Source organism: Anabrus simplex, chromosome 3 (genome assembly GCF_040414725.1).
Source record: "Anabrus simplex isolate iqAnaSimp1 chromosome 3, ASM4041472v1, whole genome shotgun sequence".
In the NCBI taxonomy this organism is placed as follows: Eukaryota; Metazoa; Arthropoda; class Insecta; order Orthoptera; family Tettigoniidae; genus Anabrus; species Anabrus simplex.
The window spans coordinates 87,025,098-87,049,708 of NC_090267.1; the positions used below are offsets into that span (position 1 = coordinate 87,025,098).

Sequence of the window (24,611 nt, forward strand, 5' to 3'; positions counted from 1 at the left end):
TTACGCTAATTGCAGGTTGAATCCCCCCCACCAGTCCAAAAACAAATCCATGTAAAAAGTCCGGGGATATGAGAATACGAACGCGAAAATAGCTGTTGAATGTTTGTAACCGGAAAGGAGCATTTCTTTCCTCTATTTCAAAAATGGTAATTCTGTAAAAGTCTCATATTAGTTGTATATTTCCTTCGAAAAATCGCTGAGTCGTGAGTGGTCTCGTATTACAGGGGTCTGCTCAAAACTTCGGTAGCGTCCTCGCCCCTCGGGGCCGATGACCTTCGATGTTAGGCCCCTTAAAACAACAAGCATCATCATCATCATCAACATCATCATCATCATCATCATCAACGTCCTCGCCTAACGGACATGCCCTCAATATGAACACTGCGAAGAGGTCTGGAATGAATTCAGGCTTCTGGCACGCAATCTGTTGATTAGAAACTGTATACCACCACATCTCCTACCCTGTCGGCCAGCATTCTGATTGTGACAAGATTTTCCACCAACGGGTCACGAACCGCTAACCACGTGTCAGACCATATTACGATCATGGCTACCAAGCGGGCTGTGCGACTTAATCCATAAGTTAATCCATCATTTGACAACGGGTAAAAGAAGGAATGTATTTAACGATAATCTGCAGCAGGAATACACAGTTTTAGAACTCTCTCTCACTGGGCTTCTGAGCTCTTCGATCCCAGCCCAGTTCGGTGGTCGTGTCGGTAGATTTACTGGCACGTAAAATAACTCTTGCGGGACAAAATATCAGGATATCGGCGTCTCCAAAAACCGAAAAATTGTTAGTTGCACGTGTAACCATTATTATTATTATTATTATTATTATTATTATTATTATTATTATTATTATTATTATTATTATTATTATTATTATTATTATTATTGAGTCCGCCTGGTGGCTTTGATCCTTAAGGCGTTGCAGTCTAAACGGTCTGACACTGTTGTTAGCCAGTTCGAGTCCCGTTGGTCGAAAAAATGTGCACCATCAGAATGTTGGTTGGCAGGGTAGAGGAGGTGGTGCTATAGAATTTCTAATCACTAGATTGCGTACCGCAAGCCTGAATTAAATTCCAAACCTCTCCGCAGTGTTTATATGGAGTGAGGGCATATGACACTGTTGGTGGTGATTCGTCCGTCGGATGGCGACGTTAAGCCTTGAGCAGACTACTTGAAGTTATTCGATAGAAGTGGGCTATGTGCTAACACTGTGCTTCACCCTCTCCCGACCTCATTATTATCATCACACACCCAGACACGCAGGTCACCTATTGGCATCAACTAGAAAGACTTGAACCAGTACTCTCCAGCGGCCACATGATATCAAACAAAAAAAACCTTCTATAAAGGTAACATTTACGGTTACGTCTCAAAACTCACGAGTTTCAAAACTCACGGGCTAAAATTAGATACAAATAGTATCAAAACTCACGACTACAAACTGGTAGCTAAAGTACACATTCTAATGAGTCTCAAAATTCACGACTCTGAACAGCAGATGCTTGCGATGACCGCAGGAGGGATAAGGTGCCCGGTGACTCACGCTTCCCTTACGACAGGGAGGGAATACTGTGTATGTTATTCTGCCAGCCCAACCCACAGGGGAAGAATAACGGCTGGTGAATGAAAGAGACCGAGGTGTATTATTATTATTATTATTATTATTATTATTATTATTATTATTATTAAAAATATTTTGCTGTTGACTTAAAGCTAATATAATGCATTTTTTACCTTTCACATAAATTTATAATAATGACGTGTGGTCTCCCGGGAGGTCTGGTGCAGATGTTTAGAGTTGACGCCGTACAGGTGACCTACACGTCTGTGAGGATGAGGCCCTTCCTAAGATGAAGGGTAATGCTGAAGGCGGCACGAACACCCAGTCCCCGAGCCATAGGAATTAACTAATGAGAGTTAAAATCTCCGACCCGACCGGAAATCGAACCCGGGACCCCTTGGACCAAAGGCCAGCATGCTAACAATTTATGCATGCAGCCGGACGGCATAAGTAGGTATATTGCCCGTTGCCAGTTAAAAGAAACTGTCAGGGGGTAGTACTGGGGCTTAGTTCCATTATGCAGCCAGAAGGCGGCATTTACTTGAATAAGGAATTTTATTTAGAGATATTAAAGATCAAAACAGTTAATTCACTCATTTAGTTTCAACACTTACAGATTCATTCGGAAAAAGGACGTATTTCTATTCTTAGTAAGAGTTCATCGATTCTCTTATTTCAATAGATTGTCTACCCGACACACTACAACCGAAAAAAAAAAACTTACGACGCATCCGATTATTCTGTGCGATATAACAGAATGATATTTGAAACTCATTCGATTATTTCATAATCGGATGGACGTTATTCGATTATTAAAAGTATCCCATTATCCCATGACTAATACTGTAGGGTGGACATTTATCCATTCAAAGAAGAACTAGCCCTACTCGTGAGTTTTGAGACTGGCCCAGGTAGAGAAACCTGTTCTTACTAATCCTCTTCCTGGAATTCGTGAATTTTGGGACTCGTGAGTTTTGAGACAACACGAACATTTACAACATTTCGTGTCTACCTAACTGTTCGCTTGTTATGAAATACGCATTTTAAAGTAAAATAATTAAGTTACATCAAGTTATTTTTGTAACATTGGGAAAATACTAAAGGAAAATTTAGCAGTAAACAGTCAATTACAAACTTGTCCTGAATAAGACTCCAAAAAGTATGGTAAGTTAGTCATCTCCGTACAGGCATTGAAGGCCCTTGGACGTATGGAAGATACAGGCTTCCACTATCCGTGACCTCGGCATTTGATGGGGTAGAGTGGTTAGCTCTACTCCCGGCTGTCTTTGCCCCCAGGAAATAACCTGGCACTCATTTTTGGTGTAGGCCGAGTGAACCTCAGATCCATATGCACTTCCGGAAGTGGAAATATCGTTTCTTAAACTACATATCATCATCAGCATCATTATCATCCTTTAATCGTCTCCATCGCCCAGGTGCAGTACAAGAACGCTCTCCATCTTTGCCTATCCAGGTACATTTCTTCCTCTTCAACTTGGTGCCATTCTACTCTTCTTCCTTCCATATCCTGCTTTATTTGACTGATCCACCGTTTATTTGTTCTGCCTCTAGGTCTTTTGCCTTCCAGTTCCTTTTCTTGCTGTTCTCTTTTGATTCATCCTTTTTACGTCGCCATACCATTTGAGTTTTGATGTTCTTACATTTTTACTTAACGACTTGTTTACTGGTGTATAATGACGGGTCTGTTCATTCCGGAACTTACCTCTTCTTGTTTTCTGTAGTATTAACCTCAGGAACTTCATTTCTGCAGCTTGAAGTCTGCTACTATCTCTACTGTTGATTGTGCAGGTTTCAAGAGCATATGCAGTTATTGCACGAAATATACCTGATAAAGGGTTCTCTTCACACTTAAAGGTATTTGGTTGTCCCATAGAAGAGACCTAACTTGGTGATAAAATTGTGCTCCTTTTTGGACTCTGTTAGTGATTCCAGCAGTGGACCTTGCGTCACTAGTTACAATACTGCCAAGATATAGAAAATGGTTAACGTTTTCTCAGTTTCTTGCTGTCCGGTTGGATGTTAACCTGTAGGGCTTGCCTGCTGACTGGCACCACTACTGTTTTTGTGTGGCTGATTTTTAGGCCAAACTGCTTAAATTGCTGGTCCCAAATGTTTAATTTCTGTTGAACGTCTTTTTCTGTTCCTCCCCAAATCACTACATCGTCTGCAAAGATTAATGCATTGAAGTCCTCATTATATTAATTCTTCACTCTCTGCATTACTTCATCCACCACCATAATAAACAGGAGAGGTAACAAAGTGCTGCTCTGTTACACTCCATTATTTGTAGTGAAACCAATCAGAATAACCATCTCCTATCTGGATGCAGCCCTGACAGTAGCTGAGCAACATGTTTACCTTGTTGGTAAGATATACTGGCACGTTCCTTCTTTCCAGACATTCCCATATTTTGTCTCTTGGCAAGTTGTCATTCGCCTTTTCCAAATCCAAAAAGACAAAGATGATATACATTCCCTTCTCCCAGTGTTTTTCCATTATCATCTTAACAGTGAAGATAAAGTATGTTGTTGTTCTGTTGCTTCTAAAGCCATACTGTTCCTCTTCAAGTTGTAGTTTAATAATGGCTCTTAATCATCGTTCAATAAATTTCTCCATCAACTTAAGTCCGTGTGGCAGAAGTGTGATTCCTCTGTAGTTGCCACATTTTCGCCTTGGAAACAATAATGCCTTTTGTCCAGTCTTCTGGGACCTTCCCTTGTTTCCAGATGATGTTCAGCACTTTGTACAACCACTGAAGTCTATGAATCCCAGCAGCTATGATCACGTCCGTACTCACCTCATCCATGCCTTGTGATTTGCCCTTGCTCACACTCCACTTCTGACCAAGACAGTGGTGTGTCACACACTTCAGTCTTTTCTATCATTTCTGGCTTTTCTTGTCCTTTCTCTTTCAGATCTTTTCCATTATAGAGCTGTACAAAATTATTCCTCATCTCTTTTTGCATGTTCTTACTATTCCACATGGTAGTTCGATCATCTTTCTCTAGAGCATTTATTGGAATAAATGGGTTCCTTTTATTTTTCACGACCCTATACCTTAGCTACTTGTTGATTTTACAGTCGTCTTTCAATTTCTCAGTAAACTCTGTCCAACATGTTTTTTTTTTCTTTTTCCATCTTAATTATTATCTTTGCTTTCAGTTTCAGTTCTTTGTATTTTTGATCTAATTCTCTAAGCCTGTCCATGTTCTTTTCTACACCCTTCTGTTTCCCCTTGTCCTTCTCTTTTCTTGCCATATTTCGTTCTCTTATTGCACTCCGGATATCATCATTCCTCCACGGGGCTTCCTCCTCTTTCAGTCTTGCGCTTGTCTTCCCAACAGTGTCAATTGCAGTACCCACAAGAACTTTCTTAAATTTTGTCCATTCTTCTTCTCCATTTTCCGCATATTCTCTGGGTAACTGGTCTCATATTTTCTGATGATATTCTTGCTGTTTCTCCGTTTTTCACAATTCCCAAACTTTTCTTTTGGGTACACGTCTTGTTTTAAATTTTTCCATTATACGGTTTCTCAGTCGCAGCAAGTAGCCTGTGATCACTGTCCAAACTTTCTCCTGGGAAAACTTTCACATCGGTGATACTTGCCCCGACTTCTTTATCAGATATAACATAATCAATGATCTCTGTTCTCCATCCCAACAATATCTTATGATTTTATGGCCAAGCTGTTTCTTGTAATAGTTCTTAATAATAACTTATAAGATTGTTCCTCAGACAGAAATCTAGGAGGCATTCACCTTCTCTGTTCTTGGTTCCAAAGCCATTAGGGCCAATCACATTTTCACACCTTATTTTATCCACACCATCTTGCGCATTTATATCCCCTATTATGATTGTATTGTCCTCTTCTACATGTTTTTCCAGATTTCCAAGGAAAGCATCTTTCTCTTCTTGTGTGCATCCAGACTGTGGTGCATAGACCTGAACAATATTCAGGACCTTTCCATTTACCTAGGTTAGTAGTTTGATTATTCTGTCACTGACATATTCTATATCTTAATAATAATAATGTTATTGGCTTTACGTCTCACTAACTACTTCTTCTGTTTTCGTCGACGCCGAGATGCCGGAATTTTGTCCCGCAGGAGTTCTTTTACGAGCCAGTAAATTTACCGACACGAGGCTGTCGTATTTGAGCACCTTCAAATACCACCGGACTGAGCCAGGATCGAACCTGCCAAGTTGGGGTCAGAAGGCCAGCGCCTCGACCGTCCGAGCCACTCAGCCCGGCGCTATATTCTATATCAGAGAGATCGTCTATATTCTTATTAACGATAAAGGCAACACCATTTCGTGCCTCCTTTGCATTCCCATAACAGTAAACCTCGTACTCTTTCCTCGGTGACACGGCACATTTCCTCTTCCACTTTGTCTCACTCACTCCTAAGATCTCAATCGTCGTCGTGGAATAAGTTTTCATTCCCCGCCCGAAGGACGGGGCGGGCCCCGCAAAGCGTGATGCGCTCTCTCGGGCCGAGAGATGTGTAGTGAGAGTGAGGTGTGATGAAGGAGAAAGATGGGGAAGCGATCTTACAAAGTTATGGAGGAGGAATATAGTGGGGTCTCTTGTCTAGGGAGATGCGAGATAGAGTGGGTGTGTAGAAGGAGTGGAGTGTTAAACGGGAGTGCCAGGGTGGAGGAATGGGTTGAGGAGTTGTAGGGCTGCAGCGATGTGACTTAGGGAAGTTACGAGGAGTCGATGAAGATCTGTATGTGGAGGAGGGTGGAAGAAAGGAAGAGTTGCGGGAAGGGGTGGACGTACGTAGTGACGAGGTTGATAGGGAATATGAGCTGGCCGAGTGCGATGACGTGTAGCGACGGAAGGACGTCTGGAGAAAAGTCGAGGAGGAGAGCGAGAGAGTTCCACTGGATGATGACGTCGGTAGATGTGCGCTCCACTGGCGATGAGGCGACAGACTGCTTCCTCTGTCAGTAGATGGAGACGTACTAAGGTGGTCGGTCCAGAAGAATTCAGTATGCGGAATGCCCGCCGTGTTGGGACTCCTGTTGCATGAAGCTCCTGGAGGACTTCTTGTTCAGTGATTGTTGTAGCAACGCCGCGAAGGACGCAGCTAAACATGGCGGGTTGAGACGGTGGTGGTGGTGATGAAGTTGACGGTGCGACGGTTGCGGTAGTAGATGCAGGCGTTTCCGTGATTCGCTTGTGATGGGAGGAGCGAGATGGGATACGTAGAACGCTAGGGGGTTCTGAAGTGGGCTGCATAAGAACAGATGAAGACATTACTGGGGAGGGTTGGGAGTAAGTTAAAGTTGTGAGAGGGAGTCATTGAAGTGTGAAGGCGGAGGTCGTGGTAGTCGTTGTGGTCGACATGGCACACATCCAGTGCGGAGTTCGGCCACTTGCTTTTTAAGGTCTGCGGGGAGCTGATTATAGTTGACGAGCAACCCGGCCGAGCAAAAATAGTAGGAGTAGCTGCGATTGGATATGCCCAATAGCGAGGTCGATGCGATCAGTCCGATCTCAATCTTCCTCCGTTCCATAACATCAATAAGTTCTTCGCGCTAACGTTAAGAGTCAAGATGTTGAGAGTCTCAATTCTTGTATTGTTCTGTCTCTTTTGTTTCTTCTTTGCATACTTCTGCTTAACTTCGGGTTGTTGGCCGTCATACCTAGCAGAGGTGTGTAAAGATGTTGTCACATTCGGGATTAATTTAGGATTGCCGAGGCTCATTTTACTTTCGAAAGCGGATGCAATTACTCTCCTTGCTGGCTTGCTAGGCCTAACACCAGACAGCGTTTTCTGTCAGGGTAATCTCCCTTAGCCTTTGGCAGTCCCCTGCCACATCTACAAGGCAGCTGCACTTTGATGAATTTGTGTGTCATTTCCTACACAAAAGCTTAATCAGGCCTCCTAAGAAAGAACTCCTCCGCCTTTAGCCCTTGGTCCTCCCATACTTTGTCAGCTTTAGTACTGGCCACCTGACCCTCGGCCAGACTGATCTGATATAATAGTGTTAAAAATATGGTAAGCTTATGTATAAACATTTCTGAGATGTGCGTTGATGGAGTGGTCTACTGTTTGCTGGTGTTTGTTCCAATTTTGTTATAAAATAAGTACTGTTTATCGGGTAGTAGGATTAAAGAGCACCGAGTGAGTTGGCCACGCGTTTAGGGTCGCGTAGTTGTGAGCATGCATTCGGGAGATTATGAGTTGTTCCGTTGTTTCCCATTTTCACACCAAGAAACTGCTGAGGCTGTGCCTTAATTAGAGCCACAGCTGCTCCCTTATCAGTTCTAGCGCTTTCCCATCCTTGTGTTGCAGGAAACCTTCGATGTATTAGTGCGAAGTTAAACCACTAGCAAAAAGGAAATTAAAGGGCAATCTGTTTCATATGACATAATCACCATCAGTTTGGACATATATTGCGCTCATCTCGGGAAATTATATCAAAATATTCAATACATGAGACCAGAAATACATATGTCTAAAAGTATCACGCATCAAAATATGTAAAGACGTACTCGTATGTGACAGTTAATTTTACCACGTTTCAAATTCTTACCCAGGAAATGGTTATAGCGAGATAATTATTACCAAGTAACAAGAGTCGAGCGAAGGGATGAATTGAATTGGGTCTGGATGAATGGGGAGGTTGTGCGTGGGGGAGAATGAAACCCACAGAGTGAAATCATAGAAACTAATTAACACTGGGACAATAGATGGTGGAAAATGTAATTTTCCATTCCCCAGAAACAGGAAATTGCATTCTAGAGATAATATAACTTCCAATTAAAAATTACATTCATGTGTGTTTAGTTCTCATGATCGCAGTGTACAGAATTAATGCTGTACTCCTCCTTCCTGGCTCTAAATGAACAAGGCAGCTCTCATCGCCATCTTTCTGATCTAAATTACATACAAAACAAACGAGTACATATTAGAGTTCAGATGTTAAGCAATGATAGCTGATGAATCATAAGAGATAAGTAATGTAATACTTGTTCATCGAATCCCCTTTGTGTGTCAGTGGTAGAGACTCGGCTTCCGGACTTCAAGATAGGAGATTCAAACATGGCAGGGGATGAAAGTCTATTCGGCACCCTGTGTTGTACGATGTCGGCATGCAAAAATGTCTGGTGAAGCATTCAGTGTTTTTCCGGCAAAATTAATGAAAAATCCACCACTTGGTGGAGTAAAATGGAACGTCGAAATTGAAGAACGAGTAGCCAGAATGGGGACAAAAATGTGTGCCACACGGAAGCAGATAACATTAAAAAAATTATTATTATTATTATTATTATTATAGTGAACTCTCAAATTAACGGACTATTAGAGGCTAAGGTTTGTCCGTAAAACTGAAATTTCGTTTAAGTTGCGAATCTTAGGAATTGTATTGGCAAAAGAAGATTTTATATACATAGCATTTTACAGTGAATTCAGCTTGATAAAGCTTCAAATTTCAGTTGCTTCCCACTTTGTACAACCATTGAAGTCTATGAATCCCAGCAACTTTGATCATTGATATTTGGTATTTGAAAGTGCTTAAATACGTCAGCCTCGTGCCGGTAGATTTACTGGCACGTAAAAGAACTCCTGCATAACAAAATTCCGGCATATTGGCGTCTCTGAAAACTGTCAAAAGTTGTTAGTGGGACATAAAAACAATATCATTATTATTACTAGCAGATGTGTCCGTGCTTCACTACGGTATTCTACATTGTATACGGATTTATCCGTAAATTACTGAGGCAGTGAGTAAGATTACATTATAAAACAACGTTGTTTCCGATGTAAAGCCGGCATTGGGGAAGTTTCGTTGATAATGGCAGGCCACATTTCCTACTGCCAATCACATTCGACTTCCGGCAGGCTCACTTGGCAACTGCCATTCACAGTAGAGATGAAGGGTTTTCGTTATAAATAGAGGCTCCTTTTCCCTAATAACAGTCACAATCGAGCTGAAGAGATTTAATTATAATCGAGAAATGCAGCGCTGTCTAACATTTCAACAATCGAGACACGACACTAAGTCATAGGACCAAAGTTGTAGATCTCTCCAAATTGAAAGGCGATCGTGCTATCAGTTTTGTAATACGACTTACCATTTAGCCACCAATTATCCCGAAACGAATTTCTACACCGCCATTAAAATGCATTACTATTTTGATATTTTCCGGGGTCAAAAGTTATACATTTGAAGAGCTTAGAAATGTGCCTCAAGAAAAGAGTGTCCAGGTTTCGGGATTAGCACTCGCATACATACGGAGTAATTAAGGAAGAAAATAATGCAGTTAAAGGAGTTCAAATTAATAGAAAACAGGAGTATAACTGAGGACAGCCGGATAGGACAAATATGTCAATACCAACTGGATGTATTGGAAAATAAAATGCCCCACAATAAATTGTGATGGTATGAGTAACGAATATAAGAATACGGTAACAGAGGAGAAATTTACGCGCAGCAATTCTTATATAAACAGATAAAAGACGACTTATGGTGTTATTAAGCCTAGAGAAGCAAGGCAGAGGCAAGAAATTAAAGCGGAAAACTGACGTAGAATAGAAATACAGTAAAAATTATAGCAAATGCCAGGAAACATTTAACGATGTGAAATAATGGGCTACACTCCGCGGTACTCTTCAAATATTAACAATGCCCCTTTGTGCTATTCGAGGACGATTGTAACCTCCAACGGTATTCCGCCAATATCCCGCAGAATGGCCGATGGACGTCTCTCTTGCTCTCTACCCATAGAACAACCACGAGTTTACAGGAATGATGACGAAAATGGCAATACGTTACTTCCCTGCCGGCAAGCAGTCAGAGACGTTGCTGTGGTAACTGTAGATTCGTTGTCGGTCTGTCGGACATTCAATGCAGAGAATAAGACCCGCAGAAAATAGTAATTTTCTCCGTCATTTGAAGATTAAGCGAAATTATGTACATAACAAAAGTTGTTTATAATGAAGGGACATTTCACATGTAGTCCACGGATTTCACAGAAACTCAATAGTATAAGAGAAAATGGAAGAGAACTGTTCTGGTTTCCCTATAAACCCCCCGTCTGTTGATAGATGTTTAAATCACATGCATATTAAAACCTTCCCCGGGATGAGTATACTCTAAATATGAATTTTGATCGAGATCTGTCCAGCCTGTTCGCCGTGATGGTGGATCAAACAGACAAACAAACACGAAAAGTAAAAACCACCGATACGGTCTTGAGTTGACCTAAAACGGATAAATATCTGAAAAATGGGCAAAACAAACGAAATTAGACAGTGGACTCAGTACAATTTTATTTATACAGTATAAATTAAACCCCTTTTTCATCATCGTCTTCTTCTTCATCATCATCGTCAGCTTTCTGATTGCCCCGCAGAATATTTTCAGTGATCTCCTGGGTTCGAATCCCACTGTTGGTAGCCCTGAAGATAGTTTTCCGTGGTTTTCCATTTTTACACCAGGCAAAAGCTGGGGCTGTATATTAATTAAGTCCACGGCCGCTTCCTTCCGACTCCAAGGCCTTTCCTATCCCATAGTCGCCACAAGACATACCTGTGTCGGTGCGACGTAAAGCCACTAGCAAAGAAAAACAGTTCAAAGGGAACTGGCACTTATCAAGACACACTTCCAAATGATACCAGAATCAATCAAGAAGCTATAAGCACGTGGATTGAGTCTTGATGATTCGCTGAATATTATGGAGAACTTGAAGTGTGAATGTAAGGTATCCCAGGACACCTCGGACTCCGCCTGCAAACAAAATATCGTGATGTCCTTACAGACAATCCGAGCTACGACATCACGGTAGGTTACATCTCAAAACTCACGAGTTTCAAAACTCACGGGCTAAAATTAGTTACAAATGGTATCAAACCTCACGACTACAAACTGGTAGCTAAAGTAAACATTCTAATGAGTCTCAAAATTCACGACTCCGGACAGCAGGAGGGATGAGGTGCGCGGTGATTCACGCTTCCCTTACGACAGACAGGGGATACTGTGGATGTTTTTCTGCCACCCCAACCCACAGGGAAAAAATAATAGCTGGTGAATGAAAGAGACCAAGGTGTATTATTATTATTATTATTATTATTATTATTATTATTATTATTATTATTATTATTATTATTATTATTATTATTATTATTATTATTATTATTAAAATATTTGCTGTTGTCTTAAAGCTAATGTAATGCATTTTTTACCTTTTATATAAATTTATAATAATGACGTGTGGCCTCCGCAGAGGTCTGGTGCAGGTCTTTAGAGTTGACGCCGTACAGGCACGTCCTAAGATCAAGTCTAATGCTGAATCTCCCCGAACCATAGGAATTAACTAATGAAAGTTAAAATCTCCGACCCGACCGAAAATCGAAACCGGGAGCCCCTGGACCCCTTGGACCAAAGGCTAGCATGCTAACAATTTATGCATGCAGCCGGACGACATAAAATTAAAGTAGGTAGGCCTATGTTGCTCGCTGCTAGTTAAAAGAAACTGGTCAGTTGGTAGTACTGGCGCTTAGTTCCATTATGCGGCCAGAAGGCGGCATTTACTTGAATAAGGAATTTTATTCAGAGATATTAAAGATCAAGATTCACTCATTTAGTTTCAACACCTGCAGATTCATTCGGAAAAAGGGCGTATTTCTATTTTAGTAAGAGTTCATCTATTCGCTTATTTCAATAGATTGTCTATCCGACACACTTAAACCGAAAAAAATTACATGACGCATCCGATTATTCTGTGCTATATAACGAATGATATTTGAAACTCATTCGATTATTTAAATAATAGAATGGAAGTTATTCGATTATTAAAAGTATTCCATTATCATATGACTAAGAGGGTGGACATTTATCCATTCAAAGAAGAATTGGCCCTGCTAGTGAGTTTTGAGACTGGCCCAGGTAGAGAAACCTGTTCTTACTAATCTTCGTCCTGGAATTCGTGAGTATTGGAACTCGTGAGTTTTGAGACTCGTGAGTTTTGAGACGACACGTCACGGTAGCTATAAAAAATGTTTGGCTCGTAATGATGATGTGGGTTTGCCAGAATGTTTAACACCTACATTCGCTCCGGAATTCAAGTACTGTCCTGTCATATCCGTAGATGTAGAGAGATCATTATGCGCACTAAAACTAGTTTTAACAGATAAACGCCACAGATTTATCTAGAAAACTTGGTGAATGTTGGAGTGTACTGAAAAGAAAATTATGGATGGGAAAAGTAGGATGTGCAGTATAAAATAAAAGAGGAATGTGTATTTAAATGTATTTCATCACGTTTGTGGATATTTTGACAACATTTTCTGACAACCTTACTAAATTATTTATCGCGTGTATTATTTAACACATTGTGTCTTATCTAGAAGACGTTTGCATGTTGTTTTAACAGTGAACACGGATAGATTGATACTTCTCACGAAACGGGGTTAAAAGTCAGGTTGTGAGTTTCACAAATAGAAAAAGTCCCCTCAGTTTTAATTACTGCGTTGATGGGGTGAAAGTTCCTTTTGGGGATCATTGTAAGTACCTAGGTGTTAATATAAGAAAAGGCCTTCATTGGGGTAATCACATAAATATGATTGTTAATGAAGGGTACAGATCTCTGCACATGGTTATGAGGGTATTTAGGGGTTGTAGTAAGGACGTAAAAGAGAGGGCATATAAGTCTCTGGTAAGACCCCAACTAGAGTATGGTTCCAGTGTATGGGACCCTCACCAGGATTACTTGATTCAAGAACTGGAAAAAAATCCAAAGAAAAGCAGCTCGATTTGTTCTGGATGATTGCCCCACAAAAGAATAGCGTTACAAAAATGTTGCAAAGTTTGGGCTGGGAAGGTTTGGGAGAAAGGAGACGAGCTGCTCGATTAAATGGTATGTTCCGAGCTGTCAGAGGAGAGAAGGCGTAGGAGGACATCAGTAGACGAATAAGTTTGAGTGTTGTCTTTAAAAGTAGGAGTCAGCACGGATCGTTTGTACTACTGGAACATCCAGCACAGTCCAATCTAATAGGAACCACAGCCTTCAGCAAAAGCGATGAACTTATTTAAGACTTGTTTTCAGACAATTGTAAAACACACGTTAAGATTTTAACAAACACTATCTTAGGCCTATATTTTACGTGTTAATAGCATGTACCCGCAGCTTTGCCCGCGTTTATTAATTCAACCGTTAGGTTTCTAAACTATTTATTTAAAAGCAAATTAAAACATTATATTTATTAACTCACATCGGTTCGACGTAAATTGCATGAAATATATTATTTTATTTTTATCATATTGTTACTTTCAATGCTTAAGATACCGGGTTGATGGATGGTACAACATAAAATACCATGATATATAATACAAAATACATTGTTTCCTTATAGAGCTTCGGAATAATCTATATTAATGTCCTTCCATTTGGAGGTAAGATTTATACTGTATTGTGTTTGCCTTTCGAACTCTTGAACAATCCACGTACAGTTGACAATGGCGAAAGCACCGTTTTCGAAGATGGAGTCCTACGACTTTAAGTGACTATTCTATGTCAAAATTTCAGATCTTTGTGTGTCGTATATTTGACTGGGCTTCGCATACATACACACAAACACTTCCGAATATTACGGGCTGATGGCTCTTCGTGTCGCGGCCCGAAAATGGCTTCCTACTCAATAGACTTACAGTCCGAGGAATCCTACTTCGCCCGCGGCATGCTCAGTCATGTTGGTGGCTTCAGTAATATTCGTCATCAGTTTTAAGGCCGTGTTCACTGCAAAGGGAAGGATTCATATTCCTGAGAAGGATAATCGGTGCCACAATCGTCCACCCCAAGATGTTCGAGGGTACTCCATGTGACTCCAAATTGTTCAAAATCTCTGCCTGTAGCTGACAGCCTCATCTGTGTGACATGTGTCTATAGACTTTTCAATTTATAGAAAACCGGATAATTCTTGTGAGTGTTGCTTGTTGATGACGTTGACAGCTTCATGTCTTGGTGCAAGAATTGCTCTTAGACACAGCCAGATAAAACCTGAAAACCTGTGCCCACCTATGACAAACATTCTAGATCTTTGTTTGCCGTGGATTTGGCTGGGCAACACCCACATGAACACAGACAGACAGACATCATGGACCGAAGGAAAATGGCTTCCTAATCCACGGACTTAAAATGGCATCTTGACTGATATATGTATTATTCCTTGTTTATTATTATCGTCTATCTTGTGTCATGTATGTTTCCTCTAAATGTATACGTGTCCAACCCTTGTCCCCTTTCTCAACAGGGTTTGGGTATGTAGTGAGATGAATCTTCGTAGCGAATTTTTACGACCGGTTGACTTTCATGACGTCAACCTAATCAGATGAGTTAATGAGATGAAATGAATGACATTATATATGACAGTAAGAATGAAGAGGATGAAACCTGGTGCCGGCACATAGCCCACCCCTCTCGAATAGCTCAAGACTTTACGTCCCAAACCGACGGACGAATCACCATCAACAGCGTCATATGCCCTCACACCTTACACGATCAAAAACGGTTTACTACGCCCTGGACGTAAAATGGCTCCCTGAATATTGTGTTCTCTACCTATCGTATGTACGTTGCCTAGCGACAGCGACGCTATGCATTTAATCTTGGTGACAGCACGTTGGATTGTCATATCCCAATGCACGTTTTCCGAGGTTTTTCGTTCATAACTCACCAACGAAAGCGAAAATGTAAATTCTGGCTTCGAGGTGCATTCGGACCCCTTTCCATCTACCTATGTTCAAAATTTCAGATATCTGCGTGCTGTAGATTTTGCTGGGAATCGCGCACAGACAGACAAACACTTCCTTTTTAGACTACACACAACAATAAGATATTTCTATGAAGATCTGCATTCAACTATAGTCCATTAATGACAGATCTCAACTTACCATCACAATGTATTCTCATACGTGTAAAATGTATGTTATTGCAGCTGCATGATTTTATAATGGTGTTTTTTGACTATACTCCATAGTCTTTAATTCAAGATGCATGCGTAACAATGTGACGATATTTAATGTGATACTTTTTGATCAGAGCATGTATACAAGACCAGATACCAACAACATCCAGTGTCTCTCAAATTTTAAATATAGCCTATATCCTTCATCTCTTTTTGTCTCTTGTACTTTGATGGATGAAGATGTCTTTCAATGAGGACGAAACATCTACCAAGGTTTAAAGTTATTATGAAAAGAATAAATTGAATTTGTATTGTAAATTTGAATTACTCTTAATAGTACCGTAACACGTGTTAAGTTCCACAGTACGAGCCAAAAACTAATTTAATTTCGTGTAATAAGCTTTAGGCCTACATTGTTATCAGCAACCCGCAAACGCGTAACAAACAAGAACCAACATTGGATGTTATAGTCGACAGCCGTTTTATACAGTATGTCGTAATAAGCGATGCCATACTAAGCGATCTATATAGGATAGGGTCAACGGCCGTAGCCGTGTTGAAACACCGAATCCCGTGAGATCTCCGAAGTTAAGCAACTTTGGGCATGGTCAAGATTTGGATGGGTTGTCACGCGCTGTTGGTGGGGGTAAGGAAATGGAGGAGCGGAAAGGAACTGGCCAACCTACCGTACGTAAACTCCAGCTCAGGCATACCTCTGCGAAGGTTCGGACCTGCCTGCGGGCAGAATACACACTTACCCTATCTTATATATATGATAGGGCCTACAGACGGGACCGTTAGATTTCTCCGTTATATCAAATACATCGTTAAAAGCGATGTCGCAAAAACGGTTTCCACTGTATTAGCTATTCCTCTTGTACTGACACCTTGAACGGAATGCCCCACAGACTCAATAATTTGAGGCTGCTCTATCGATTACCTACCTACCCCATGGCACCACAGCCCTTGAAGGGCCTTGGCCTACCAAGCGACCACTGCTCAGCCCGAAGGCCTGCAGATTACGAGGTGCCGTGAGGTCAGCACGACGAATCCTCTCGGCCGTTTTTTATTTTACTTTCTAGACCGGGGCCGCTATCTCACCGTCAGATAGCTCCTCAATTCTAATCATGTAGGCTGAGTGGACCTCGAACCAGCCCTCAGGTCCGGGTAAAAATCCCTGACCTGGCCGGGAATCGAACCCGGGGCCTCCGGATAATCTATCGATTAGGCACATAAAATTTTACTTTCAACAACATTTCGTTTGCAATGAGAACGTGAACGAAGTTTTCCGTTGACTCTGGATGTGTATGACATACCTTATCGGCAGCTTTGTTTGGGCTGACTCGACCTACGCATTACAGAAATTAAATAAAAAGTATGTTCCGAAACACCAGAGCAAATGCGCCTAACGACTCTTAATAATAATGTCATTTGCTTTACGTCCCACTAACTACGTTTTTACGGTTTTCCGAAACGCCGAGGTGGGGGGATTTAGTCCCGCGAGAGTTCTTTTACGTGTCAATAAATCTACCTACTCGAGGCTGACGTATTTTAGCACCTTCAAATACCATCGGACTGAGCCAGGATCGAACCTGCCAAGTTGGGGTCAGAAACCCAGTGCCTCAACCGTCTGAGCCACTCAGGCCGGCAGGCGACCCTTAGATGAGAGTGGTGGTGATTACTGTTTAAGAGAAAGTACTATTAGGCTACCATCCTCTATATGACACTAATCAGAGAGTAAAACATGGAAGGGATCCGACACTTCGAAAAATGAAGATATCGGTCAAAGAAAGACAAGGGCCACGAAAATGAAAGACTCCGTAGCCCTCGAATGCTCTAATGGCGTCGGGGGTCGGAAAAGGACAAGAGTTCACCAAGGGAGGTCGGATAGAACAGATGAAAGTGAGGAGCCTAGCACAATTAAGTGGAAGCAATATCAGGACATAGCTAAGGGCCCCTTGGTCGCCAACCCACGCTCTCGAGTTGAGAGCACCTGGGGCCCTTTTAGTCGCCTCTTACGACAGGCAGGTGAAATCATGGGTGTTATTCTATCACCCCCACCCACAGGTTTCTCTTAGGTGGGATACCCGGTATGCTGCATAGAATTTTAAAAAATCTTCCCGTCGCCAATTATTTTACTCAGAACAAGAGCCTCGGATTGCTCAGTGTGAAACATGAACTTAAATACGCCACCTTTAAAGGCTTTTAATCAAGCAGTACTCAAGAGATCAGAAAAATCAATTAACAGAGTATAAAAGAGCTATTATTTAAACATGGCCTCCCTTTTACGTGTTGCATGCAGTTGTCGAGGTATAGACCGTTAATTGTTTCCAAAGGGGATAAGTGAACAAAATAGCTCGCATGACGTTCGTGTCACTGCATATTATCCACGAAGATATTGCTCCCTCGAGAATAGGGTCAGAGCTAATCATGAAACTTCTCACATCCTTTTAACGTGACGGTTCAGCGTTACCTGAATATCTAAAAAGTTTAAAGTTCACTCGGTGCTTATCTTAATGTCACATACCCGTAAGCAGTTACTAGCTCGCTGTGTCGCAATTACAGACTCATATACAGGGAGTGAAAAAAATAAAACAACACAGAATATCTTAAACAGTTTTGTTTTGTTGGTCTTTATTTGTTTTCTTACAAATTGCTATACGTCACTGAGGAGAATGCTTACTTCTGATCAAGTAGGACTACAACAGCCGAGTACCGAGTGAGTTGGCCGTGCGGTTAGAGGTGTGCAGCTGTGAGCTTGCATTCGGGAGATAGTGGGCTCGAACCTTACTGTTGACAGCCTTCAAGATGGTTTTGCATGGTTTGCCATTTTCACACCAGGCAAATGCTGGCGGTGTACCTTAATAAAGACCACGGCCGCTTCCTTCCCACTCCTAGCCCTTGCCTATCCCATCATCGCCACAAGACCTAACATATATGTGTCGGTGCGACGTAAAGCAACTTACAAAAGAAAGCGAAAAAGAAACAAATGTGTAGCACGCGATGGTACATATTTTGAACACATACTGTACCAACACAATTAATTAACCTTTCAGTGTCGTTTCTTTTACCGAATATGTTACGTCAGAAGTGTCCTTTTGCCACGACCACCATGCCTCAACCCTCAGGCCTTGCGTAATTCTACTTCCCCTTATAAATACAACCATCAATCAACTTAGAACGAACCATTCCACACCTGCTCTTAACTTGCACACTATTAACGTTGATCTCTGGTTTCTTTTACAGAACTTTCTCCGAGACCTGCTGAAAGAGGCCAAGAAGATAAACGACGTCTCCGAGGATAAACTCATTGAATACACAGACACAATGGTAAGTAATACTGGATATCCTTCAACTACAATGACACGGAAGTTAAGAATATTTTCATGATTACAATCCATTCATGCAACCATCCAGGCATTCATTCATACAGTCATTCAGTTAATGCATGAAGTCTATCGTAAGCTAAGGAGAAGTCTGTTCGGACTCGTGACAAAAATAAATGCTTGCAGTAATTTAATAATAAGGGTAAGATACATATTCTCCTAGACTATATAACACTGTTAATGTCTAGGACAAAATAAACACAAATTTTAAAAACCTGAATTCTGAGATTGGGAGGGTTTTTTTTGTTTGTTTTTGTTTGTTTTTTTGCTAGTTGTTTTACGGCGCACCGACACAGATAGGTCTTACGGCAACGATGGGACAGGAAAGGGCTAGGAGTGGGAAGGAAGCGGCCGTGGCCTTAATTAAGGTACAGCCCCAGCATTTGCCTGGTGTGAAAATGGGAAACAACGGAAAACCATTTTCAGGGCTGCCGACAGTGGGGTTCGAACCTACTATCTCCCGAATACTGGATACTGGCCGCACTTAAGCGACTGCAGCTATCGAGCTCGGTGAGATTGGGTGTAAGTAGTGGTTAGGCGTTATTGTGATGTTTAATGTAGTAGTAGATAAATTACGTAGTTGTAACAAGAAAATCATGCATGTATCAAACATTATCTGGATTGCAGTAAGTGATTACTCACTCGGCGGCCCCGGGTTCGATTCCCGGCCGGGTCAGGGGGTTTAATTGTAAATTATTAATATCCCTGGCCTGGGGACTGGGTGTTTGTGTCGTCCTTAACGTTCCTTTCCTCACATTCCACACTTTACACTTCCGCAATTTCCAAATACACGCAGGTTCATAACACATGGTGCAAGTAGGGGCAAAAGATCTTTCTAGGTCGACACCCCGAACAAATCACTTTTTTTTATTACTCTCTCCTAAGTTCCAGGCGATCCGCGACTAGGGGTTGGGAGTATTCTATTCTAAGAATATTTTCACTTATTGTCTAATGAACGGAATAATTATGTATTTGAAGTAAAATTTGACACAATAAGAAACCAGTCCAGAGCGGCTTCAGGTCCACAGGTTCCACATTGCTCTTTAGTCCGGTATAATAATAATAATTTCGTGTGGCTATTTCTAGCCGAGTGCAGCCCTTGTTAAGGCAGACCCTCCGATGAGGGTGGCGGCATCTGCCATGTGTAGGTAACTGCGTGTTATTGTGGTAGAGGATAGTGTTATGTGTGGTGTGTGAGTTGCAGGGATGTTGGGGACAGCACAAACACCCAGCCCCCGAGTCAATGGAATTAACCAATGAAGGTTAAAATCCCCGACCCGGCCGGGAATCGAACCCGGGCCAACGAGTCGGTTTAGTCCGGTGAAACCCCTTTATAGGCCCATACGAAGGCTTTCAAAAACAATAAAATTCTTAACTGCTGACTTACCGAGAATCAGTATTTAATAGTAATCACTAAGAAGTTATACGTACCAGAGTGGGGAGGGGAGACGGAGGTGATAGCCGAGTGGCATCATCGCTAGCTTCTCGCCAAGGTAGCTGAGGTTCGAATTCCAGCCAGTGCATGTGATGGGATTTTTAAAATGAAATCTCACGTCCCTGTGACTCGCATTACATAAATAAAACTCAGTCTGCTACGAGCATTGCGTGTTACATTATAAGTTACTTGTTTCAATTATCGTATCACCATTATTGCCCTCAGTAAACTAGTTACGTATAGAACTAGGTTTTAGTCTGTAAGCTACCATATTTCTCTATTTAACTACAGACTGAATATTAAAACCTCTTCTCCACTATCATCAAAATCATCATCACTTAATTTAATCCAACCTGTAATTAAGAATTGGTTAAGTGTAAGAGTGAGCCAAGAGCCCTAACTTCGCCACTTATAACGGAAATAAATAAATAAATAAATAAATTCACCACACATTTCGAAGGGGGAAAAGAGTGTTCCCAGATGGTTTATGGAGATACATACCGATATGGTTAGAATGGACATTAGTCACAAAGACGTTCAAAACAGGAACCACTTCCGACAATTAGATTCAGATTTCAGAGGCTTCCGAGAAGAAATAGAAAAGAAATCTTCAAAAGTGGTCTTTTCAGAGGAAATAAAGAAGGAGATAAGCCAACGAATGAAGGTAATAATAATAATAATAATAATAATAATAATAATAATAATAATACTGAGCTCGATAGCTGCAGTCGCTTAAATGCGGCCAGTATCCAGTATTCGGGAGATAGTAGGTTCGAACCCCACTGTCGGCAGCCCTGAGAATGGTTTTCCGTGGTTTCCCATTTTCACACCAGGCAAATGCTAGGGCTGTACCTAAATTAAGGCCACGGCCACTTCCTTCCCACTCCTAGCCCTTCCCTGTCCCATCGTCGCCATAAGACCTATCTGTGTCGGTGCGACGTAAAGCAACTAGCAAAAAAAAAGTAATAATAATAATAAGCTTCTTTTGGGTGACTTCAATGCCCAACTAGGTCGTGAGCAGAAGTACAAGAAAGTTATAGGAAATTACCCTGCTCACAAAAGAACCAATCCCAACTGCAAAAGACTGGTGTCCATTTGCGAAAATCACAACCTGCAGGTCATGTCGACTCACTTTCGCCATCTACCCAGAAAACAAATGACTTGGCGTTCTCCCGTCCAAGCTCTCGGAGAGTTCCAAATTGATCATGTTGCGATCTCCAGGAGAAACAGCCCTGAGATTATGAATGACAAGGTAAAGAAAGGCATCAATGTGGCCTCAGATCATTATATGTCTCTTATCAAATTCAAACCAATTCCCGGAAACACAAGGAAGACAACCAAACAGATCACACGCTTCGACAATGATAAACTTCGGCAAAAGGTCGAGGAGTTCCAGGAGAAGGCCAGACCAAATGACTGTGACTTTAACAACGCCAAAAGTCTCCTTGTTGAGGCCGCCAAAGACGTTGCAGAAATCAAGAGAAGCAAAAAGCATGCCTGGTGGAATAGTACCTGCGAATTAGTCCTCCAAGAAAGACTCAATGCGTGGAAACAGTACAACTCTACAAAATCAGAAAATGATTGGGAAACGTACAAAACCCAACGTGCCCAAGCAGCTAGGGTGTTCAGAACTGAGAAACGTAAATACGAAAAATCTCTCATTGAAAAGATAGAACAAAACTTTAGGAAGAATGAAAGCAGAGAGTACTACAGAGCCTTCAAACGCAAACTCACTGGCTATAAACCACCATCGCTATGCTTTGAGCGAACGGACGGCACACTGGCGACGTCAAATGAAGAAAATTGCAGCATTCTGGCAGATTACTTCAAGAATTTACTTAACTGCTCTAAACCGCAAAGCGCCATTGAGACCAAGAAACCCTTACTCAGGTACCCAGATTCCAGACCACCCGACAGAGATGAAATCAAGCGCCACATTGCCCGTCTCAAAAATAACAAAGCGCCGGGGGAAGACTCAGTAGTAGCAGAACTATGGAAATATGCCCCAGAAGAATCACTTGATATCTTGCAAAAGCAAATAGAAGAAATTTGGAACAAGGAGACCCTACCCGAAGATTGGAAAATAGCTTTGATCCATCCATTGCACAAAAAAGGCAGCATGAAGAACATCAACAACTACAGAGGAATATCTTTGCTACCCGTGACTTACAAAATTCTATCACTTGCCATCCTGGAGCGTTTGGAAGCACAAGTCGAACATCAAATAGGTGAATACCAAGGAGGGTTCAGAAAAGGTCGCTCAACAGCTGAACAGATCCAAAATCTCAAAACGATCATCAGATATTGTACACTAAGGTCCAAGCAGTATGTGTCTGTCTTTGTGGACTTTAAGAAAGCGTACGACTCCATTGACCGGGAAGTCCTGCTAAACATCTTAAATGAATTTTGAGTTGATTTGAAACTGCTGGCATTAATTAGAGCCACCCTGACCGATACAAAATCCAAGGTGAAGTTCCACGGATGTCTCTCGCATTCCTTTGACATCAAAACAGGAGTCCGACATGGTGATGGGCTATCCCCGATACTCTTCAACTGTGTTCTTGAAAAGATCATCAGAACCTGGCGGGTGAGATTACATGAAACCAACTACAGTCCATTGAGAATAGGAACCAAATCCAAGGGGATCGCAACAGACTGCTTAGCATTTGCCGATGATATTGCTGTTCTCTCAACCGACATAGAAACCGCTAGAGCTCAAGTTGAAATTTTAAAGGAAATTGCCGAACAAACTGGTTTGCAGATATCGTTTGAGAAAACAGAAGTAATGACTAACATCAAAGAGGCTCCACCAAAACTCCATACAAAATACGGGGACTTCACCCGAGTAGACAAATTCAAATACCTGGGTGAGATCAACATGAAAAATGGACTGGACAAAGAAGCACTTCAGGAGTGAGTACGCAAACTGGAAATAGCCTACCAAACATCCCGCACAATCTACAACAAAAAATGCCTTTCCCAAAACACCAAGATACGTCACTATGAAACAGTTCTGTAGCCAGTAGTTCTATATGCAGCCGAAACCCTGTCTCTAAATGCCAACAAAGGACTCCTTGAAGAACTGGAGAAAAGAGAACGCAAAACTGTGAAAGGAATCTTGGGATCAAAGTACAGAAATGGAATCCATCAAAAGAGATCCAACAAGGAAGTCTACAGCAAAATAGAGAAAATTACCGACACAATCAGAAAAAGACGGGCACGATTTTACGGTCATCTGAAAAGAATGGACAGAAGAAAGTTAACTAAAGAGATCTTTCACTTTTTTTATTCAACCCCCAAAACCACAATCCCCTGGTTTAGAAATACCAAAGAAGACCTGCAAATGCTACATATCTCAGCTGAAGACGCCTTTAACAGAGATCTCTTCCGCAAGAAAATATTGACGAGCGGGCTAAACCGAGACGAGCAACCGAAGAGAAGACACGGTGCCCCTTGGACAGAGGAGCGTAAGCAGGCCCATTCACAAAGAATGAGGGAAATTTGGGCTCTAAAGAAGGCCAAGTTCAGTGTCAAATGCAACAAGACTTAACGTGGTCCTTGATGGCCCCAGCGAATTATATAATAATAATAATAATAATAATAATAATAATAATAATAATAATAATAATAATAGCGTGTGGCCTCCGGAGAGGCCTGGTGCAGATCTTTTGATATGACGTCCATAGGCGACCTGCGTGTCGTGGTGGTGGTGGTGGTGGTGGTGGTGGTGGTGGTGGTGAAATGATCATTAATACGGCACATACACCCAGTCCCCGTGCCAGGGGAATAAACCAATTAGGCCTATGGTTAAAATTCCCGACCCTGCCGAGAATCGAACCCGGAACCCGTGTGACAAAAGGCCAGCACGCTAACCATTTAGCCATAGAACCGGCCACTAATGAAGCTGTATTGATAGAAGATCAAAGCCGGTGGAGAGAAAGGATAGTCCACGATGCCGTAGTTGTTACTCCGTGGTCCATAGTGGCCAAAATTGAACAGCAGAAGGAGAATAAGAAGAAGAAGAAATAAAGGCATAGCGGTACATAAATAAAACCAGAGGTCCTATGCAAGCTAGCCTGCTTTGCTTAAAGTTGATTCGAAAGGATAAAACTCACTCCCTGGACCAAGAATGTTCTTCCCCTTTTGCCTCTTCTCTGCCAACAGTCTTTCCTTGTGGATTACTGATTGATGTGTCCTTTCCATACTCATGAAACGTGTAATATAATTATATAAGTTATCAACACCATAAGAAGTACACATATCACAGTGAAAGATAGTT

The 24,611-nt window shown here is 41.6% G+C and overlaps 1 protein-coding gene across 1 annotated transcript in view; it reads left to right on the forward strand.

Annotated features, from left to right (window-relative positions):
- Cbp53E (Calbindin 53E) overlaps window positions 1–24,611 on the forward strand; it is a 427,296-nt gene that overhangs the window by 312,909 nt on the left and 89,776 nt on the right. The window contains exon 6 of the mRNA XM_067142613.2: window positions 18,758–18,841. Coding sequence (XP_066998714.1) covers window positions 18,758–18,841 — 84 coding nt within the window. The remainder of the gene's footprint in view (window positions 1–18,757; window positions 18,842–24,611) is intronic.